This window comes from Lissotriton helveticus, chromosome 9 (genome assembly GCF_964261635.1).
Source record: "Lissotriton helveticus chromosome 9, aLisHel1.1, whole genome shotgun sequence".
Lineage (NCBI taxonomy): Eukaryota > Metazoa > Chordata > Amphibia > Caudata > Salamandridae > Lissotriton > Lissotriton helveticus.
This window is the reverse complement of record NC_136070.1, coordinates 110,711,906-110,734,129: the sequence shown is the minus strand read 5'-3', so window position 1 is coordinate 110,734,129 and position 22,224 is coordinate 110,711,906. Positions and strand designations below refer to the sequence as shown.

Sequence of the window (22,224 nt, the reverse complement as noted above, 5' to 3'; positions counted from 1 at the left end):
AGAGCGTTCTCCTTCCTGGTGCCCAAGCTGTGGAACACTCTCCCGCCTGAACTATCTAGCCAACCCTCACTGGTGATTTTTCGTAAACTTTTGAAGACATGGCTTTTTTCCCTGGCTTATTAATTAATTAACTATTACTATAACACCCTCTTACTTTGTTATGATTTTCTGTCTGTTACCTGCGCCTTGATGCCCTTCGGGGTTAAGTTTTGCGCATTATAAGACTCCCATTCACTCATTCATTCCGCACAGGACTCCACGTGATGACATTGGCATCCGCAGCCGCTGCAGGTAAGAGCAGTGGGGGCAGCTTGAGTGGGGGATTTCGAGAGACGATCACAAGGGAAAATTAAATAAATAATTAATTTTCCCTTATGGTTGTCTCTTGAAATACCTCACAGCCGGCCCCAGCACTCTTACCTGCAGTGGCCACGGCTGGTCATCGGAGCCATAGGTGGACATCGTCGCAGTTTTCTTTCTTTCCCTGCATCCAAGAACCAAGTTGCAGGTAAGAAACAGTTTGCAAAGTAGTAATACATAAAAAGATTTTGTAGTAATTGGTTTGCATGGCAGTAGAAGTGCTTTACAGTCTTAGAAAAACGTTTGTATTGTCAATCAAAAACAGTAGCACTTAGGAATTGTAAAAGATAGACAGTTGTATGCAATAGATAGAATGCAATGCATTCCTATGGAATGAAAACAAGGTTATGCATTAGCAGGTAAGTACTCAACTTACAATTCTAGTCTTCAGGGGTTTGGACTGAAACTGGGCAAGGGTCAGTTCAAGGTATGTATTGCACCACCAGCGGCACTGGGGCAACTGGGTGCAAAGGTCACTGAGCCCAATGTTAGTCAATAGAGACTGGGGGAACCTCAAAGAGGCACGGTTTGCAGGTACGTTCCAGCAGTTTCAGAGTGCAGGCCACAAGGGTTAAGGTCAGCACAGGGGGGCCACAAGGCAGGACTAAAGAACCAACACCAGCCGCACAGGGGCAGCTGGGTGCAGGATGCAAAATCAGCATTGGGCACCCAACCCTTCGTGTTGAGTCTGCAGGCGACTTTGTGGGGTCTAGGTGAGGTCAGCCACCCATGGAGACGAGGTCTGGATCACTGGGGAGACTTCACAGGACAGGTGAGCCACTCGAACTTGGCCTACGGGCATAAGGTGCAGAGTGGGCAGGAGACACGGACCCAGACAGATTCAGAGTCCTTGGTGTAGGCTCTTTTGGACAGTGCCACTGTCCTCAGAAGATCTGGTCTTTGTTGTAGACTGGGCAGTCTTCCTTGGGTGTCTGGAAGTTGCTGACCTTGGGACATGCCTCGCCTTCACTGACTCTTGAAGCAGCAGACAGGCAGGTATGGCTGTTGTCAAGTCAGTAGGTGTCTTCTTGATGTGCTGAATGGCGTCCTCTTCATCCTTCTTCTTCATAGGTTACAGGAGTCTGAAAATCAAGGTTCATGGGTGTCAATACTGAATTCTGATGGACACATCTGTCTATGGATTTCTCACCTTTTGAATTATCCCTGCGCCAGCATTCCACTGAACCTTTTTCTCAGCTCTCCCATGTTGACAAGGACGTCACAATGGCACGGCTCCGCTTGTGACTCCGTATGACATCATCAAAGCCATAAGAAGACCTCATCAGCGTGCACTAGAAATGGTTACTTCGAAGAGGTCGGGTTTCAAGCCCTGCAAAGAGTGTGGGGGTCCTATGTCCATCACAGATCATCATGAAGACTGACTGTGGTGTCTCTCTTCGGACCACGGATGGCAAAGGTTGTTCGCGCTTTTGGAGGATGAACCCTATGGCGTTGAAGGAGCTATAGGCGAAACTCATTAGGGCCCTTTATGGTTTTCTATGCTCCTTACCTGTTTTTAAAGTTTTTCGTGTGTGTATTTGATATCTCTGGGTAGGAGATATACCAAGTTAGTTCTTAGTGTTGTGTTAATAAATGCTACAGTATTTGTAAACACCCTTATGTGGTTCTTTCTTTTGATAAAGCTTGCTGACTAACTATGTGGTAAATGCACTTGCTTTAAACCCTACTGGATAAGCCTTAGCTGCTCTCCACAGCTTTACAGCTTTGGTTATCAGGGACATAAATACTATCACTAAGGGTTACCTGGACTCAGTGCACAGTGCCACACCATAGATGGACGCTATATACTGAGCCAACCACCTACAGTATTTACACAAATGTTGACACTGTACAATCAATTGTTGCACTTATCATGAAGCACCTCAGCAGAAATCATTGTAAACTTGACTGATACAAAGTTTTCATAAATTGTCACGTATGAATTTTTAACTCCTTTGTGTGTTCTTGGAATACATTCTTTCATATTTAATAAGTGAACCCGAGACAACCACTTTGTATTATAAAGTCTTCAGAAAAGGATCACATACCTAGCTTCCAGATTGTTGTTGCCCAAGATTTTTCATCATTTTGAGATTTTCTTTCTTTGACAGACATAAATAGGCACACAGTGTCGCCCAGCTACTTCCAAAATCCTCCACAAACAAAAAGCCAGAGTACCTGGATTTGTCAATGTTGTTTTTGATTCTAACCATACACATGTTACTGATCAACATTCAGTGTTAGCTCTCTGAGTGTTCTACACCAATATTACTTTGGTGTGCATTTTTCCTTTTTCTCTAAATATTTGTAATATATAAACATGCTCTATTACTTTATGGAAAAAACTCCAGCGCATTTGTTTATACTAAGTATGTGGGTATGACACAGTTGTGAAAGAAAATCAAAACGTAAAGTGCAATGCACTTGTTACTATTATTGACAATTGCATATGCCCATATCTTTGGTTCTAGGAATTGTCTGAAACTGCCCCATTGAATGAGCAGGTAATTAAGGAAGCCTCTGACGAGGTAAGTACTTTGATGTATGCAGCTAGAAATGAGGCACCACGTTATGGAAGGTGTACAGATTGATTCTAATAATGTACATTTACTTTTAAGTAACATTTTATTGGATTTATCATCAAGACTGTCTGTAGTAATCTGCTTCTTATGTAATGCATCTCCCTTGCCCAGATGCTCTGCCTGATGCTCTAGCTATATGATGTCATTTGGAATGTTATGATGTTTGTACTTGAAGGGGGAGTAGTAGGAGAAGATGGGCTGAGCAGCCAGGAGGCTGCTCCTGGTGGGGCTTTTATTAAGACTTACATTGGAATTTACCAAGATGTAACTTGAAGAATAAACTACAACTACAAGAGCTGTCTACTAGACTTTATTGATGTCTACATTGGCGACTATTTAAAAAGGAGAAGAACGTACGCGTGGAGAAAAGAAGAATATTTGGCAGCTACTGGAACTGGAGCTGAAGGTACTACTATTACTAAAGACATTGAACTATTTAAGCTATCTGGCACCTGCCCCACCAGTGACCCAGACAACGGTCGCCCTAAATAATTCTAGGTGCCAGATACACTTGTGTATGAGACTGTAAAGTGTATCTGCAGTCCTGTTTTAAAACTGTGAAGCCCAATGCAAAGGTCATGCCCCTGTGTTGAATGCTGACAATTCTCTGGTGTGCCCGGATGAGAGTTGGCTGCACATGGTACAAAGATAATTAAGACAATAATGAAGTGAGTGGCTCGAGTATGATCACAGAATTTGGGAGTTGCGCAATGGATTGAAGGAAAATGAAATGCTTGTAAATATTATGTGGAGTGAGGTATGACAGTTATCAATCAAATGCCTCACGAGCCAACATAATGGACACATATTAGTCGTGCGCAGCTTACCGAACTTGAGAACCTCCATGCTATCCAAGCTTCGTGTTATGGAGTGGTGCATGCTGTTGCTGCAAGCCACCCGGCGCACCGTCACGACGCATCCCGCCATCTTTGGATTGTAGTCTAAGGGCTTTTGCATAGTCTATTGTAACTGTCCAGTGTTTGCCAACCACGACTAGTGTCTCCATCGTATTGAAACGAAAATTTTGTTTGCAGCCATTTAAAGACCTTGGGCCAGATGTGGGTGACTAAATACTGGTCGGTAACGCAGAAATTCGGTAAATTTCAGCGTTACCGACCAGTATTTAACCATTCCTAATGTAGGTAAGGAATCGGTAAATAAGGAATCAGTAAATACTGATTCCTTATTGCTCTTGCATTTAAGGAATCGGTAATACCGATTCCTTAAATGCAATGTAGGAAGCACCTTAAAGAGTGCTTTTGAGCCTTAAGAAATCGGTAATTACCACCAACTTCAAGTTGTTGGTAATTAGCGATTTCCTTTCAAAAATCACTTTTTAGGACATATGTGTACACCACATATGCACACATGCACATTTCAGGGGTGCAACAGGGTGTCCTTTTGAATCACTAATAGTGAATGTCTTCCCATTCATTCCTATGGGCCTCCAAGCCCAAATAAATGAATGGGTAGGTATTCCTTATTACCGAATCTCAATTACCGATTCGGTAATAAGGAATATTAAGGATTCGGTATTTTTTACCAAATCTTTACCTACATAGGAAATACCGATTTCTTAATAGCGAATCCGTAAAATTCGCTATTAAGAAATCGGTATTTCACATTTACCTACATCTGGCCCCTTCCAAAATGTTTTGCAGCAGTATTGGATTTCTCCATGGCGAACATGCCTACTGTCACATGCTTCTGAGCACCACTAAAAATCTCAGCACTGTCAACACCTGCAGATACCTTTTCTCTTAGTCCCACAAAAGAGATCCAGTAATACACATGTAATCAGTGGCTTAGCAACTGTGTCTGTTGTCAGGTGGATAGTGTGAACAGCATGTCCTAGCAGTTCGAGCACATTGTGATGTAGCACTAGAACAGCAATTCTGGTCAATTCGGACCGGCTGGGAACCATCCATTTCGGGCAGATGGCTGCCACAAAATCGCGAAAACCCACAACTTCCACAAAAGAAAAAGGGAGGAGATCCAATGCTAGCATTTTAGCAAGCTCCGCATGGTACAAATGTGCCATTGGGTGCATTCATACTGCCTCTCCTGCCTAAACATGCCGAGAATAGTACCTGGATTTTTTTCTTTTCTGGTGCCACTGATGCAGGAGACTTCTTGAGAGCAGACAGTGGTAGGCTCAATGTGCGTTTCAGCAGGGCAGTCACTGTACTCTCTTCCCTTGGTGTCTCGACCTCAGTCTTGTGTCATTGCAGTGTTTCTGATGTCAGCGATACTACTGCACTGCTGGGGACAGGGCTGCTTTGTGTAACGAAAATATCTTCCTCTTATTCACCTTCCACTGTGATCGGATTCCCTGCTCAGCCTTTCACAATCTTCACCAACACTTGCAGTTTTTAGACACCTAAGGTGCTCCTCCCGCTGGATTGTGTTCTTTTCTCAAATGGGTTGTTTGGCCTTCGGGACCATAGTTTGTCCAAGCTTACCCCAACTAACACTTACTCCACGAATGGAGAATATGGCAATGTTTTCCTGTTTCTTGGTAACTGTAAAGAAGTCCCAAACTGGGGAGGTCCACTTTCTGATGCAAGTGCCACTGTCAATGTTAGATGAACTGGTAGTAGGTGCGCGTTTTGACATTTGCCTCTCTGCAGTACCTACTTGTGCTGAGGTAGTTGTGGATGTAGGTTGCTGCCAGGACTTTGCATATATGGCAGCTGGTGGTATCTATGGTGCCACATCCCTCACAGCAGGTTGGGATGGGGTAATATCCGCCTCCACTGGGGCTGGGTTAAAATCCATGCTGACTGGCTTGTCATCATCCTCCTTCTCTACATCCATAAGTCTAAGGGGCATATTATCAAGGACACGCTAAAAGGCTTTAGCGCACGTTTCCTTGTGCTAGCATCCGTTTCACTAACACCTTGCATTGCATTGCTAATGAGATGCAAAGTAGGCGTTCCTTACAATAACTCCATTGAATAACGTCACAAACACAGCTTTGCTGTATTATCAATGCTGCCCCGGACCCGCGAGGTGAAAGGAAAAGTCACGCTAAGCCCCCCTTATCGCATTATCCTAACGCCTGAATAAAACCTGACTTAGCATTAATGTCTATGGGAGGTGGACTGTATGGTTAAGTACACACTCCCCTATTACTAAGCTTATCATTAGCGCTGTGAAATCATCGCTGGATTTTACACGCTAATGATCATTATCGCAGTCTATCGCTGGATTTCTTATCGCCTTTGAGATAAGCGTTGATAATAACGCGCTAACTCGGCGATGAAATCCAGCAATAGAAAAAAACCCGCTAAGCGCGCTCTGCGATATTTATCGCAGTTTGTTGATAATATGCCTCTAAGACTTTCAGGAACCTTCCTTTTCCCTAGCCTCTCGTTGTTATCCACTTCTATGAGTTTCCTGCAACAATTGGCTATTTTGAAATAGAGATAAGTAAATTTCAATGTCATTACTTGTCGGCATTGCCATTATAAGACTGGCTGCCTCTGTGGGCCTAGGTTGGTGTGGGTCTTGCTGATGCAGGGGTGCTGCTCCTAGCTTGCTCCCCAGAGTCCAGTGCAGCAGGGACAGGCTTTCTTTTCTCGAAAGAGGTCTGGGTCAACATACCAGTGATGGTAAGCGCCTTCATCTCATCACTGGCCGCTTTCTTGGTAGCACCTTTCTTGGGGCCATCTTAAAGTTGGCAGTTGGCAGTGGCATTTAGCTTTAGAAGATGAAGAGATGTCCGTGATCTGTGGTCACGCATCACATCATGCACAGGCCTTCTGTCTTGTGGGTGATGTTGCCTCTTGTGCATCTAAAAGCAAACAAGCAAGAAAAACATCAGCAAAACATTGCATTGTTGCACTTCAATTAGTAGTCAGGCAAACAATATCATTTAGTGTGGTCACTGGTTACCTTAGATAGTATAAATAATTAATAATAGTGTATCCACTATCCATTCATAAAACCTCACCTACATAAAATGTCATGGTGTGTACACTCAGGATGGATAGGAAAGAGCAACAACAACAATATACAGATGTAACTGTTTGCTTTATGCGTATCACATGGGATGTGGCACTCAGCGAGGTGCAGCTGTCAAATGATAACAATGGAATAATCCCTAGACAATGAATGCTGTTTTGCACCTATACCAGACATGGGGTTGATTCAGTGATGTCAGATGTTATGAAAATGGTTAAAAGAATCAAAAAAATTAAATTGAAATTAACAACAATTTTAATTAAAAAAATAAAATAAACGTAAAATTAAAAAACAAATTAAACATAAAATAAATTAAACTTTTTTTATTTATATTGAATACATTTAATTATTCTCAAGCATATATAATTTATTAAACTGCTATCCAATTTCTCAACCATCCATGCAAGCAGATGGCAAAGGGCCACACTGGCTGGACTGACAAAAGGGCTGCAGTGCCACATGGTCATCAACAACAACAACACTGAGCAAGAAGGCATTGGGAAAAAATAAAAGACATGCAGGCCTATGGTAAAAGCACACTGACTGCCTACACAAAATGGCCACCAGCCACATGGCCACAACAAGAAGCAGGAGGCTTTGAAAGCAAAGAACACATGCAGGCCTATGGGGAAAGCTCACTGGCTGGCTACACAAAATGGAGGCCAGCCACATGGTCACAACAACAAGCAAGAAGGCATGAGAAACAAACTAAGAAGAACACATGTAGGCCTATGGGGTAAGCACACTGGCTGGCTACACAAAATGGCTGCCAGCCACAAGAAGAACCAGGAGGACTGAAAAACAAAGAACACATTCATGTCAATGGACATTGACTATACAAAATGGCCCCTGACCACGTGGCATGGGAAACAAAGGCAAATGATGGCCTATGGCAAACACACACACACTGGCCAGACAAAGAAGGCATGGTAACACAGAGAACATAGCATTAATTAAGCGATCCCAAAATAAAATTAACAGGGCTAAACATTTTTACAACAACACACATCCTCCAAAGGCATTAACCCACTTATACACTGTTTGCAGGAGAAAAACACATGAAATACCACACAAAACGAATTTTGTATTTTAATCCAATGCCATCCATGGCCTAAATGATGTTTCAATTGAACACGCACCACAGATTTTCTCATTCACCCATAACTAGCACTAGGCCTACTAGATGGAAGGTTCATTAGCAGATGAGGCCACATTGTGAATTTAATCAATATTGCAAATGTATTAAAATGGAGAAAATGTAGTGAACTCTCCAACATTTGTCCTTTCTAAAAGAAGAAAAACTACACAAAAAATGACATGCAAAAAATAACTAGGCCCCTACAGAAACAGCAGGCCACCCAGCACTGTTTTTTTAAAATCAATTAAAAGTGCAAATAAATCCAGGTGCATGCCCCCAATCAGCCAAACAACAGCCTTATACCCCAGTATTTCAACTTACTTTGAAATCTCAAATAGAAAGTCCTTAAATCCAATGGTATATATGCAGCAAACAAGGAGAGTGATCCTTCCAGCTCCAAATCTCAATGACCAGAAGAGGGACAAAGCACTGCTGGACAGGAACATGAAGTTGGGGACTCTGGGGCACTTCCTTCATGTTGGAATAAAAAATAAAGCATTAATCCTCACCCAAAAAATGCACATCAAAGTTCAATTGGAGGAGGTTTTTGACTCCAAAATGTCTTTTCAAAAAGACTTTGGTACTTCTTGAGGAGAGAATCTTCCCCAGATTGCAGCCATGGTAGATTCTGCATGTTTATGAGTGCGTGCATCACAAAACATCCGGTGGAAGTCGCTGGTGCACCCGAAAGACGGGTTGGTGACAGCAAAATCTTGGTGGAGCTTGCAGCCCGCTAGTGCCAAAACCCAATTGGGGTCTCCATTAAGGGGCAAATAGACACTCTATGGTCAAAGTAGGAAGAGAGTGTTTGGTAGTTTAACCAGTTGGAGACATTGTTTTCCTTCTGCTTTGTCTTCACTGGCAACTTCTCGGATCTCTCATTTCTGTGTGCTGCAAAATTCTAAGATGGCGGCTGCCGTCAGTTCAATATCTAATCAGCGCTCTAGTGTTGCCCCGAGCTCTTCATGTAGAGCATCTCATGCACCCACTATATGCGTGCTGCGCACTTCAACCGTTGGTTTCCCGGCGTGATGAGCGTCCCTGCTTCGCACTGGGTTTTCCGTCTGAGTTTTACCTTCAGAAGAGTAGCGTTTCGTCTCTTGCTGCTTCATCTCTTTACCTAATGTGTGTCGACATTTGGTCCTGAATGTGGAGAAGAGAAAAGAGACAAGAGTATTAACAGATATATATATGAAGATTAAGACAGCATAAGCAGCGCATGAGAGGCAGAGCACGATTGAGAAAAAACTTTCTTATGCAGTCATTTTACTTACATTGCTAAAGAAAGAAGCTAGCTACTGTGTTTTAAAAGGTAATTCAGTTGTGAGAGGAGAAATTACAGGTGTTTGTGACCATCCTAGCTGGGTTTCTGGTGAGGAGAACACAACAGTGTCTGTCTCTCTTTCATTCTCATTCCCCTTTACCCCTCTTTACTCTGTTTGAAATTACTTTGTTCGCAGTGGAGTTGGGGATTTGGGACTTTCTCTTCTGCTCTCGTGGTAAATCAAGTGACAGGTGCGTGGTACTTGAATATCCGACATAATCTGACAGATTGAAGTGCCCACAATTATTCCACTCGAGCAGAATGTCAGAGGGTTTTGATGTAAAGTCTTTAGCTACAGTGTTGGAGGGGATACAGAAAAAGTTAAGTGAATCTATGACTTGACTACGGAAACGTCCTTTATCTGGGATCTTCGCAGGCTGTATTGAGACGTCTTCAGCTCGTGCAAAATGCCGCTGCTAGACTTCTGTGCAAGTGCAATAGAAGAGAGCGCATGTCAGGTCATCTCAAGACATTGCACTGGCTCAGAGTTAAAAATAGAGTCAAGTTCAAAACCCTGAGTTTCATGCACAAAATCAAATTCGGCTCTGCCCCCAGATATCTTCAATCCTTGGTACACACTTACCGCCCCACCCGCTGTTTGAGATCCTCATCGCAGGGCCTTTTCAGCGTGCCTAGGTTTCGTCTAGCCAGGATGGGCGGTAGATGTTTCTCGCTTCTCGGACCAAAGTTGTGGAACTACCTCCCTCCTAATTTACTTGCAGAAACAAGCTATGTTCAGTTCCACAGAGCCATAAAGAACTGGCTGTTTAATCAATAATTTCCTGATCTGCCTCTTATTCATGTTCTATTACATTTTATCTGCTATCTTTTTCTTTAGCGCCGGGAAACCCTTTTTGGGTAGCTGTCGCGCTTTACAAACCTAACAAATAAATCTATGGAAGAGAATAAGACCTTAAGAGATGAAGTTAGGAAATCTAGCCAGGAAGCAGTTTGTCTTCGACAAAGTTTTGTTTATTTGGTTGGGAGAGTTAATCCATTTGCTAAGCAGCAAAAGTCTCGACAGTTTTACACATCCCCTTCAGCAGCAGAATTGACCACGCAGGTCATTCATGCAATTTCCCCTATAATATCATTAACAGCCCGGAGAAGTTTACTGGTGATCCCCACAAGGCCCCAAGTGTTTATCACGCAGTGCTCTTTGCATTTAAAGGAAATGCAAAGAGCACTGCGTGATAAACACTTGGGCCTTGTGGGGATCACCAGTAAACCTCTCCGGGCTGTTAATGATATTATGCGAGCCAATCATTTTTAGGAAGGATCAATCCAAGGTAGCCTTAATGCTGTCTTACCTGAGTGGAGATGCCACAGCCTGGTCAATGCCACTAGTAAATTCCAATTATCCCATTTTATTTAACTGTGAGGAATTTAAGAGAGGATTTTTGTGAATTTTTGATCTTCGATCTGTATCTCAGACTACTGACAATGAACTGTTAGATCTAAAATAAGGGAATTGTGAAGTGGTTGCGTATATTGCACAATTCAACAAGCTGATAGTGGAGACTAATTAGCTGGAAGCCAAGAGAGCAGCTATCTTTTACAGAGGCCTCAAGGACGGATTAAAGGATGGTTTGGCTCCAATACCAAAGAGACTCACAGATGTGTCCGAATTAATTGATTTGGTTCTACAAATAGATCAACAACAGAATGAGAGAAAGAGTGAGCATCGAAAGGACTGGCATCCTATACCTCCTAGATTTGACAGAGTTAAGTCAGATGTTAGCAAAACCAGTGACTCTACGTCAGTAGAAGAGCCCATGCAGATTGGAACGGTTCGGGGGCCTCTAACCAAGAAGGAGAGAGAGAGGTGAAGGAGTGGCAAGTTATATATTTATTTTGCGGAAATTCTGCTCATTTTGCAAGAGAATGTCCCAAGAAGCCGAAGAACAACACTTGGGTAAAAGACCGGTGCCACCAGTAAGAGGAGTTGTTCTGGTGGGTGCTCCTGATAAGACGACTCTGGACACACAACTTATCTCAAATACCTTAAAATCTTTGGCACCCCATTTGACAATATCCTGTTTGTTTACGTTTGTTGACATCGTGGCGGAAGAAGTGTCGGTCATGATTGATTTCGGTGCCAATGGGAATTTCTGCAATATCAAGTTTACTAAGTCTCTTGGAATTCATTTTTTAAAGAACGAAAGACCAGAGCGGGTTTGAGTAGTCGACAGGACCAATTTATCCTCATAATTTAAGACACCGAAATTATTACTTTTATTGGACCAGGGGAACATCAAAGTTTGTTGAGATTCATTCTTATTGACGCCACACAATTTCAGTTTATATTGGGACGTCCATGGCTCACAGAGCATAATCCAAAAATTGACTGGGCTCGTAGGACAGTGGAATTGAATTCGGAATTCTGCAAGGAACATTGCTATAATTCGTGTGATCCAGTCCAGTTACCTTCACCGTCATAAATACTAGCAACTCAGACGCACATGGTTTGCACTATCAACTTGGGAGAGATTCCTAGTGAATACCAGGATTTGGTTTCTGCATTTGATGAACATAAAGCCCAAAAGTTACCTCCACATCGTGAATACAATTGTAAGATTTACTTCCTGGAGCCTCCTTGCCTTGAAGCAGGATAATATATGCCCTCTCAGAATTACAAATTGCCATTTGAAAGAATATTTGGACCAGTATTTGGCAAACGGAATTATACGACCCTCACAGTCCCCAGTGTCATCACCTCTGTTCTTCATCCCCCAAGAAGGATGAAAAGCTAAGGACTATCGACTATAAGGCCTTGAATTTGGTCACTAAGAAGAACCGTTACCCTTTACCTTTGATCTCGGAATTGATGGATCAGGTAAAGAAAGCTAATAATATACCATGTTGGATCTGAGGAGGGCCTATCATTTGGTGAGAATGGCAGAGGGTGATGAGTGGAAGACCGCCTTTCGGACTCGATTTGATCTATTGAAATATCAGGTCATGCCTTTCGGCTTGTGCAGCTCTCCAGCAGCGTTACAGCATTTCGTCAATGAAATTCTCTGAGAATTTTTGGATTGCTTTGCCGTCTTCTACATTGATGATATCTTCCTTTTCCCTGCGAATCTGGAAGAACATGTTTTACATGTGCGAACAATTTTGAAAGCATTGTTGGAAAATCAACTGTATGTGAAGTTGGAAAAGTGTGTATTTCATACCACTCGAGTGGAGTTTTTGGGTTTTGTTTTGTCTCCCGATTGAGTTTCCATGGATGATGCCAAAGTGAGAGCTATCAAAGATTGGCCTTCACCCAGAAATATAAAAGAGATACAAGGCTTTTGCAAATTTTTATAGACGTTTCATCCATGATTTTTTGGAGAAAGTTAGTCCACCTACCTTTGCTGATGAAAAAAGAGAAATTTGTCTGGAATTCGGACATTGAAGAAGCATTCCAGTTACTGAAGTATACATTTACCACGGCCCCAGTTTTGTTGGATCCAGATCCTGAGGAGCCATTTTTTGTTGAGACTGCCTCTTCCAATTTTGCCATCGGAGGTATCCTGTCACACAGGCAAAAGAACACTCGACAATTTCATCTGGTGGCCTATCATTCTAGAAAATTAACTGCAGCAGAGGTCAACTATGCTATTGCAGATAAATAATTGTTTGCTGTAAAAGATGCCTTTTTGGAATGGAGGCAATGTTTGATGGGAGCCAAGCATGAGCTCACAATCTTTACTGACCACAGAAATGTGCAATATTTGAAGTCTGCAAGGACACTTACTCCTTGACAACTGCGATGGTCCCTTTTCTTTGCAGATTACAATTTTGTTCTAACCTACAAGCCTGGCACTAAGAATAGAAAGGCAGATGCTTTGTCTCGAATCAATTCAAGAGAAGGTAAAGAATTTCCAGTGGAGGGATTGATCATACCAAAAGACAAGATCATTGGAACCATCCAGTATACAGAGTTTGAGGAAAACCTTAAGGATTATCTTTCGGAAGAAGAAAAGTTGAAATGGGTGGAAGGAGGTTCTGGAGGAGAATTGAAGGATGGAAAGCTTTATTTTGAGGGAAGTCTTTATGTCCCTGCAGAGAACTACTGAAGAAGGTCATTCAGCATAGTCATGATCATCTATTGGCTGGGCAAAAAGGAGTCAAGAAAACCTTGGATTTGATAAAACGAGAATTTTGGTGGCCACAAATGGAAGCTCAGGTGAGGCAGTATGTGGCATCTTGTGAACAATGTGTCAAAGGAAAGGTCATCGGCGAGCCCCACAAGGTTTGCTGATGCCTTTGCTTGTAGCACCCTATCCTTGGCATACAGTCTCTATGGATTTCATTATAGATTTGCCCTCAAGTCAAGGTTACTCTACCATTTGGGTGGTTGTAGACCATTTTTCTAAAATTAGGCATTTTGTACCACTTAAAAGCCTTCCCAACACTACACAGCTGGCCAATTTATTTTCACAACATGTGGTAAAGGTACATGGAATTCCCAAGGTTGTGATTTCTGACCAGGGTCCCAGTTTATTTCACACTTTTGGAGTACTTTTAAAAAAATTGGGATTCGATTCTCGTTTGTCTTCTGGTTTCCATCCGGAGATTGATGGACAAACTGAAAGAGTAAATCAAGATCTAGGGCAATACTTACGCTTATACCTGATTGAACAGGGAGGTGATTGGCAAAATTTGATTTGGGCAGCTGAATTTGCCTATAACAATGCAATATATTCTCCCACAGGTTATTCTCCATTCTTTTTAAACTCCGGCAAGCATCCAAACATGATAGTTGGTAAACAGGAGAGTGAGGTCCCGGCAATGGAGGTAGTAGTGAGAGATTTTCAGAAAGCCTATCAAATTGCCACCAATGATCTGGTGAAAGCAAAAAATTCCTTTAAGAAACAGGCAGACAAAAAGAGAAGAGAAAATCCAATTTATGAGTCTGGTGATATGGTTTGGGTCTCCACTCCTAATATGCGTTTAAAAGGCAACAGGAAATTCCAACCTAGATTTATGGGTCCTTTTCAGGTTGAGAAAATGGTAAAGCCAGTCAGTATCAAGGTTCAACTTCCTAGTAAGTTAAGAATTCACCCAGTGTTCCATGTGTCATTGATTAAGAAGAACCCACCAGATCTGAGAAAAGTTATTCCACCTGCCCCAGTTCAGTTCCAATCTGAAGAAAAATTTGAAGTAAAACGAATCCTAGATTCTAAGGTTAAAAATGGCTGCTTGGAGGCGTGGCTTGGTGCCAACGAAGATGGCCGCCTAGGAAAATGCTCCGCCGGAGCCTAGCCCTAAATTCCCCTTAAATACATCCTTTATCCGGCAGACTGCATCCAAGGGTTGCGGTGAGGGTCAGAGGATATCGAGCAGCGCTTGACATCGGAGGCAGGAGGCTCAGTGAAGCCTCTGTCATCATAGAGCTGCGGGAACCCATGGCAGCGGCCCGGAGCCTCTGGGTGTCAGAAGCTAGACACTCCCCCTTCCATCTACGCAACGGCCCGGCATTGCGGCCTACGGTGGCACTTGCGGTGAGTGGCGGGCACTAGACGCAGCGCTCCTACAACTTCTCCTTCTACACCTGACGGGGTCCTCGCAACAGCTCGCGGACCCCGAGACCCATAGCGGACACTGCAGACGGGTTTCGGCAAGGCCTGTGTGACCTAGAAACTGCTGGGTGTGTGCCGGCCAAGTAGGTAACTGCCTGGGACACTGCGAAACTACACAATTACCGGCACTGGGCCCTTTGATCCCGAGCCGCGCCTCCGAGAGTGATGAGGCCCCTCTCAGCCTGGAGACCCACCAGCCCAGGTCAGGAGCGGGGAGAAAGAGCCCCGAACTTTCATATGGAGAGGTGTGGCCTGGGAACCGGTGGAGAACGGAAGCCAGACTTCCCAGTGAAAGCTTGTGCAGAGGCGGGAAGGAGTGCACAACCGGAGGCGGTGAGGCTGGGGAACGGTGCCCAATCCCAGCAGGGATAGCTCGCCTGCACTACAGGACTCCAGATACACACACCTACTCCTGGCAGTGGAGAACGCGGCTGGCACACATGCGACAGACGTCTGGGGCAAACCCGTTGGTTACCTGAGGGCCGAGGCGAGACTGAAAGGCTGGGCCTGGCGAAGGGGGCCCACGACGCACCCTGGGGACTTGAAGAGTGACGTTCCTCACGCCCATTGGGGAAAAAAGGCTGAATACTCTGCTGGGTGCCGAGAGGAGCCCCTGGAGGTTGCGATATTGGGAACACTGAGGAGCAGTGGGGGTGGGCCTGCCGGTCACTGCCTGTGCCTGCCGGCAGCTGAGTAACGAGGAGGTGGACACAGGCAATGGAAGAAGCCGACAAAGGGCCTCGCAATTATCCCAGACAATCCTGAGTGCAGTGAACCGGACGAGTGAAGCCACAATGAAGCCCAAAGGCACATCGGCTGCCCAAACAAATAAATTGGACAAATATGCGGTCCCAATGTCGGCCCCACAAGCTAAAGGGGCAACAGGAGATCAATCTGCACAAACTGAGCCCTCCTTGACTTCCATAATGGTCGCCATCCAAAATTTAGGGACCACTCTCGAGACGAAAATTGACAAGATGTCCATAGAAATTATCCTCATACGGGCCGATATCAATAAAACTTCGGACAAAGCCAGAACCAATGAGACGGACATCTGGGAGCTCCAGGCCTCCTTAAAGAAGCTTGAACAGAGGGTCACTGAACTGGTGCACCAACACCGTCAAGTCGTCATGAAGCTTGAGGATCAGGAAGGGAGGGCCCACCAGAACAACATTCGGGTGGTGGGAGTTCCAGAGGGGTCCGAAGGGCCTAGCATGCACCTCTTCCTCGAAAATCTGATCCATAATCATTTGAAACCAAAGCGGCTCTCGACCATGTTTTCCATTGAGAGGGCACACCGCATGTCAATATCTAGGCCCAAACCAGGAGCACCACCAAGGACCATCATCGCAAAAATCCTCAACTACAGGGACCGTGATGCCATCCTGCAGGCCGCCAGACAGTTGGGAGACCTACAATACGAAAACGCAACAATTAGGTTCTTCCCAGACTTCACACTCAAAGTATAGCGGGAGCGGCGTTCCTTCGACGGGGTGAAAGCGGCACTTCGGCAAAAGGGAATCAAATACATGATGTTCTTTCCCACGAAGTTTAAAATTATGCCCTAAGGAAAATCCCTCTTTTTCACAACCCCATCGGAGGCACAGGAGTGGCTAGACGGAGGCACCACTCCGACAACGGCGACTGCAACAGGTGACGGATGGAGAGATGCGTGAGCTAAGTCACTGGGTTCATCCGACGGAAGATAGGACACCGACAGATGGAGTCAGCCCTCCTGGCGATAAAGGTCAAGCAGCCCCCGCGCAAAGGCCGCAAAGAGACTCTCGGGGGCACACATGGACTGAGAGGACTACACCTACAGACCTCTACGACCTCTAATGTAACCTATAAACACTCCTTATGATATCGTGGGTCCGGGGTTCTGTGGGTGGCGCCTACCAAACAGAAAGTGTGCTTGGCACACCTGGAATGCTCTAAAATGAGATAATAAGGGTCAGAGACACTTCATGACCTTTGCAACCCAAACTGAACCTGTGGATTGGCCCTGCCATCCTTAGGGAGTCTGCTACACTATTGAGCATTGGGGGGGACGAGGTGAATGGTGCTGGAATGACTGACTCACAAAGGGGATGCATACACCCAACAGGATTTTTAATGCATGGGGACGGGCTTCCAGCAGTCGGAGTTGGCATCTGCGCATTTCCCCACCTCATAGTTAACCGGGGAGGGGGAGGTTTCCTCTCTCTCTATTTTTGGGGCCAAAGGCGCTCTGCTAGTTGGGGATGTGGGTCGTTCTAAACCTACGTGGCAGGGCAGCAGGGTGGGGGGGGGGAGGAGGATCGAGAGTTCCAATGTTATTGCCTGATGGTTTGTAATGCCTGGGGGAGGGGAGCGGGTAATTGAGTTAGTCGTGCAGGAAATGTAAATTTACAATGGTACAGTGTTGCATGTTTTATGGGTCGGGTGAAAGAATTGCTTCCAGAGATGGCTACGAGATGGGATAAAAGTTTAAAGATCCTCAGTTGGAAAGTCAACGGGCTAGGTGAGAGGCATAGTTCTCCAATTTTTTAAACGCCACCTCCCAGATGTTGTCCTAATGCAGGAAACACACCGTATCAGTAATAATTGTTACGCTCGTAACAGGTGGGGCTACACGATGGCGATACACGTCGTCTTCACTTCAGGGTCCCGAGGGGTGGGCATTCTAGTGCGCAGGAATTTTCTATTCACCATTGCAGTGCTCTCTGGGAGATGGGAGGGACGTATACTCAATTTAGTGATTATTTATATCCCACCAGGTCTCCAAACTCAATCCTATCTTGATCTGGGCAAACTTCTCCTTTCCCTTCCTGAGGGGCAGCTCCTCCTGGGCGGAGACTTCAACGCAGTAATATTGGGGGGACTAGATAGGCTCCCACCTGAGACATTAACCAAAGGGCACATGTGGATCTCCAACCTCGGCCTAGAAGACCTCTGGCGCATGTGCCACCCAATCCTCCAACAGTACACATTATTTTCGGGCTCACACCACACTCTCTCCAGAATAGATTATATCCTAATGCCTTTACAGCACAACACTAACATCCAAGAGATCAAGCACCTGGTGCAGGGTATATCAGACCATTCCCCCATATGGGCTTATCTCACTATTGGGGAAGGGAAGGTTGGCTGCATTGCACCCATAAACCCCTGGTTCCTTCATAATCCAGAGACCAAAAAGACGATGACTTGTTCGATTGACTAGTACTACCAAGAAAATGATGGGACGGTGGAGTCCCCTACTGTCATTTGGGAGGCTTTCAAAACTGTAATATGGGGAGAAACCCTCTCCACAATAGCGGAGCAATTCAAGGAAAAGGAAAATCAAATGCTTACTGTCTTACTGTACTGTACTGTTTTATTCAGTACAGACACCAGAGAGCGCCAGAGAGCTAGCAGAGACGCCGGCCAGCAACGGCTGATCACCATTTCGGTTCGGACGCCGGGAAGGCTGCCGGGGGCTGCCGGGAGCTGCAAAACGCTGAGAACTGCTCCTAACGGCGAACTCGGGTGCTGCGGGGAGGCACAACAGCGGTGGCCGCGCACCTTCCCTGTTCCCTGACACCGGACTCTCACCAGAGGCAGCAAGGTCCCGCGCCCGTACCGGCAATCACGCAGGGAGGCATTACAGAGGTAAACTTGAACCCGTATCTGCCTGCACCTGTACTCGTCCGTTTTTTCAGTGTCTGCACCCACCCTTACACACCTATACCTATGATCTGGGAAGAGTCCCACATACAGGATCTGACGCACATTTCTATCTGTCAGCACCGTGTTTGTACCTGCTTGCTTGCACTCTCACACACTCGCCCCAACCCCCTGACCCGGACCGACCCGGACTAAACCTGTACCGGAGCCGTGGGTGGCATGAGTGTTGTGCACCAAAGCTGTGGCCAAAGCTGAGGCCACTGAGGCTGCGGCACCCTTCAGCTGCCAAGGAAACTTGGGCACTAACTGGCAGAAAAGAGGCAAGGCAAGGTCAAGGACAGGGATCAAGGCGAGGAAAGGAAAGGAAGCTGCCCAAGCTGTCCAAGCAACTGACTGCGCGCTGCTCTGATACAGCACTGAAGGATCCTGAAGAGGGGGGAAGCTGTGAGCGCGGCAGCCGATAGAGGCGGTCGCGAAGTAAGAGCCCCAGGGGTTGGCTGATGGGCAGTCTGACCAGGTCTAACTGACTAGGGGGCCCCCCCGGCGCGCTCCGCTCACAGGTGATCTAGGCCCCCAGTGATATAATCGCAACCCTCCACCAGACTCCTCCTACTCCTGAACTGCTCCAGCTATAACCACCAATCATCACCGATCACTCCATCGATCGATCAGTAAGTGCAGAGGAGATCACGGTGAGAGTCTCAGAGAGCAGACTGAGAGAGCAAAATGAGGTCTGGAAAGATCAGGGGTTCACCGGAGCTAACCTCAAGTAACAAAGAAAGCAAAGTCAAAAAAGGGGAATAAGAATAAGAAAACAGCCACCGACGGACCAACACCCCTCGGAATGGAGCAGGATCTTCTCTCCCTAATTGAGTCACCACTGGATCTGGACAGCACCGTGGCGAAACAGGGCCACTCAAAGGACCTGCTCCAAGTGTCGCCCCAAGAGTCGCCGGCTACCGAGTCCCTCAATAGGAAAAAGCTCCACCAGCCTAAAATTTACACTAAGTTTGAGTTCCTAAAGGACGCAGGCTCAGCCATTTTCTCAAGCAACAAGCACCTCCAGGGTTTGCAATCTCCATTGTCACCGTTACCGCTGCTGGGCAAAGGTGCACCACTGCACGACACTACCACACGTGCTAAAAGCACTCTGCCCCAGGGTACTTTCACGGTCATGGCTGATTTCCATCAAAACGGTACTCCAAACCACAGGGCAATAAGTGCAAGTGCATCATTTGAGCCTCTAGAGACCTCACCTGTGTTTGGGAAGTCCCCGGACTCTACCTCCAAACAGCAGTCAACACCTGCCCACCTGGCCAACTGTACTCCAAAACGACCATCGGAGGGGACCATTGCAAACCTGAAATCCACCTTAGAGGCACAAGAAGTAGGAAAACCCAAAAACCCGGACACACTATACAGACGTTTGAGTGCGGGCGAAGTAGGGCATGGACTACAGCCTCTAACAGCGGTAAAGACACAAACTCTGGCCACTCCCAAGGATACTCAACTAGACCAGGGCGGTCACCTCAGGAGCCCCAACCACAGTATCCTCACCAAAGTCCACCTGGCTGGTACAGGCTCCTCACCACTCACAGAACCGGGCAACTATGCCCCAATATCAAGTCTCCCGTGCAGCGCAGCACTCAGCACGGAATACAGCCAACACAAGCCCAACCAGCATAACTCCAGTTGGGATGCCGAACGAAGAGCTAGACCGTCCTACCAGAACGCACAGGGGCGAGAGGACATGCTAATATCCAACAATCTAGACAATTTAGATTACAATAACCAGCTTTCCCTCAACTCCTCCTTGGCTGACAAGAATACCATCAACACTGCCCCAATTGCGAATACTCAACTGGCAAATGAGAGAGAGCAGGAAAAAGATCACAATATCGGAGCAATCGACAGAGACCAGGGAAAAGACCACAATACCGGAGCCTGGACCTCCCTCCTAAATACAATCCAGCTAGCTGTGGAAGCTATGCAATATCAATCGGACAAAATGGACCTGCAACTCAATCTCCTCAACACACTGGCAGTCTTTACTGCGGGGATTGACGAAAAGTTAGGCAACCTGAACACCCTGATACAAAGAGCACAAACAAAAACATATTTAAGCTGTAACTGCAATCAGGCAGTAGACAAACTTGCTACACTGCCTTCAATGTTAACAGATCTAATAGCGGACATAAAATCGCTTCACAAAGGCAAAAACCCCAAAGAAACGGGCTCCACTAACTACGCAGAAAGTAACACCAGCAGCAATTCACATGACAAAATCTCAACCAACCACGAATCTCCTGCGAACGGGGAATTCGCCCAGAAGAAATCTGAGTCCCCCAAAAAAATTAATGCAAAACAACGACGACAACAAAAAAGAAAAGGCCGTAAACAGAATCTGTCGCCAACCTCAACAAAACTCTTTCCTATATTCTCTGGCCTTACCAGGAAACAAATGGAGCCTTCAAATACGGGCAACCACCCTGCAGGGGAAACCCCAGCAGCTATCAGTCTAACCCAGCTGCAAAACTCAACTAGCAGCCTTTTGCATCAGGAAGGACCGGGGCCCCAAGCCCGAACGGCGGGCAACTTACCTGGACTCCTAGATACACACACAACAACTGCGACAAGCACTAGCCAGCACACACAGTCCATTGTGTCTCGTGCAAAGCAGGAGCCACTCACTGAATGACAATTGGCAGCCTTGACATCGCCTACCAGGGAAGCCTCTTATCGAACGGCCAATCCCTCCGAGTGCCTCAACCAGATCCACCAATCCTCAGTAGCAACAAAACCACCTAACCCACCGACCATCAGGGAGGGGGTTAGGGAAAGACTAACAGGCCATACGTTATGCCAATCGCAAGACGATCAAACCAGGGCTACATTTACGACAACCGTAACTATCCACTCTACCGACAGCCAATCCGAATAGTCAAAGACAATCTGGCCACAAGAGATGCAAACAACACTGAAGCAACCAACGCCAATCACAGCACCAATCAAAGCACCAACCCATAGCTCCAATTCGCCAAGTGACGGCAGAAATCCAGTAGCGTATACTACTCCATCAGATATTGGCGTTGCAGCACTCGCTCATGCTGCAAACGTAAAATTGAAGGTAGTTGGTAACAAAATGCATCTAACTGAGATCCTTGTCTTCCACCCGGAATATACATCGAAAGGGCAGCAGGACGTGCTGAACAGAGGCAACATTCTCAAATTGATGAAATGTGTCTCCACCTTGGGGGGCATAAACTCCAAAGATTTACTTTTGGTTGAATTCTTGCCCGCTCCGAATACAAGCAGCCAGGAGGCGACTAGGACGACTTGGTCCTCCAGCGATGTCGTTGACCTAATTGCATCAGAAGCAGCCCAATTTAAGAACTGGGGTATTAAGCTCGTTCCTTTACAAAGACCAGCATACCCTTCGCCACTCCGCAGAAGTAACAGTGCTGCACCAGCGATGCAACAGACCAACCCCTGCAGCGTACTAAGGGGTGCACTGGGAAGATCACCGATAAAAAGGGATAACAGCGCTTGGCAGCAACCACTGGACAGGCTGACAACGACAATTGGCTCGGAGTCAGTGCTTACAACAGGGTGGCGTAAATCAGCCCCAAGGAACCA

General features: G+C 45.9%; 1 protein-coding gene across 8 annotated transcripts in view; it reads left to right on the top strand.

Annotated features, from left to right (window-relative positions):
• LOC144780983 (uncharacterized) overlaps positions 1 to 22,224 on the top strand; it is a 1,867,627-nt gene that overhangs the window by 947,191 nt on the left and 898,212 nt on the right. For 7 of the 8 annotated variants that reach the window (XM_078659579.1, XM_078659581.1, XM_078659578.1 and 4 more), the window contains one exon: positions 2,832 to 2,888. In XM_078659579.1, coding sequence (XP_078515705.1) covers positions 2,832 to 2,888 — 57 coding nt within the window. The remainder of the gene's footprint in view (positions 1 to 2,831; positions 2,889 to 22,224) is intronic. The other variant, XM_078659577.1, reaches the window with a different exon arrangement.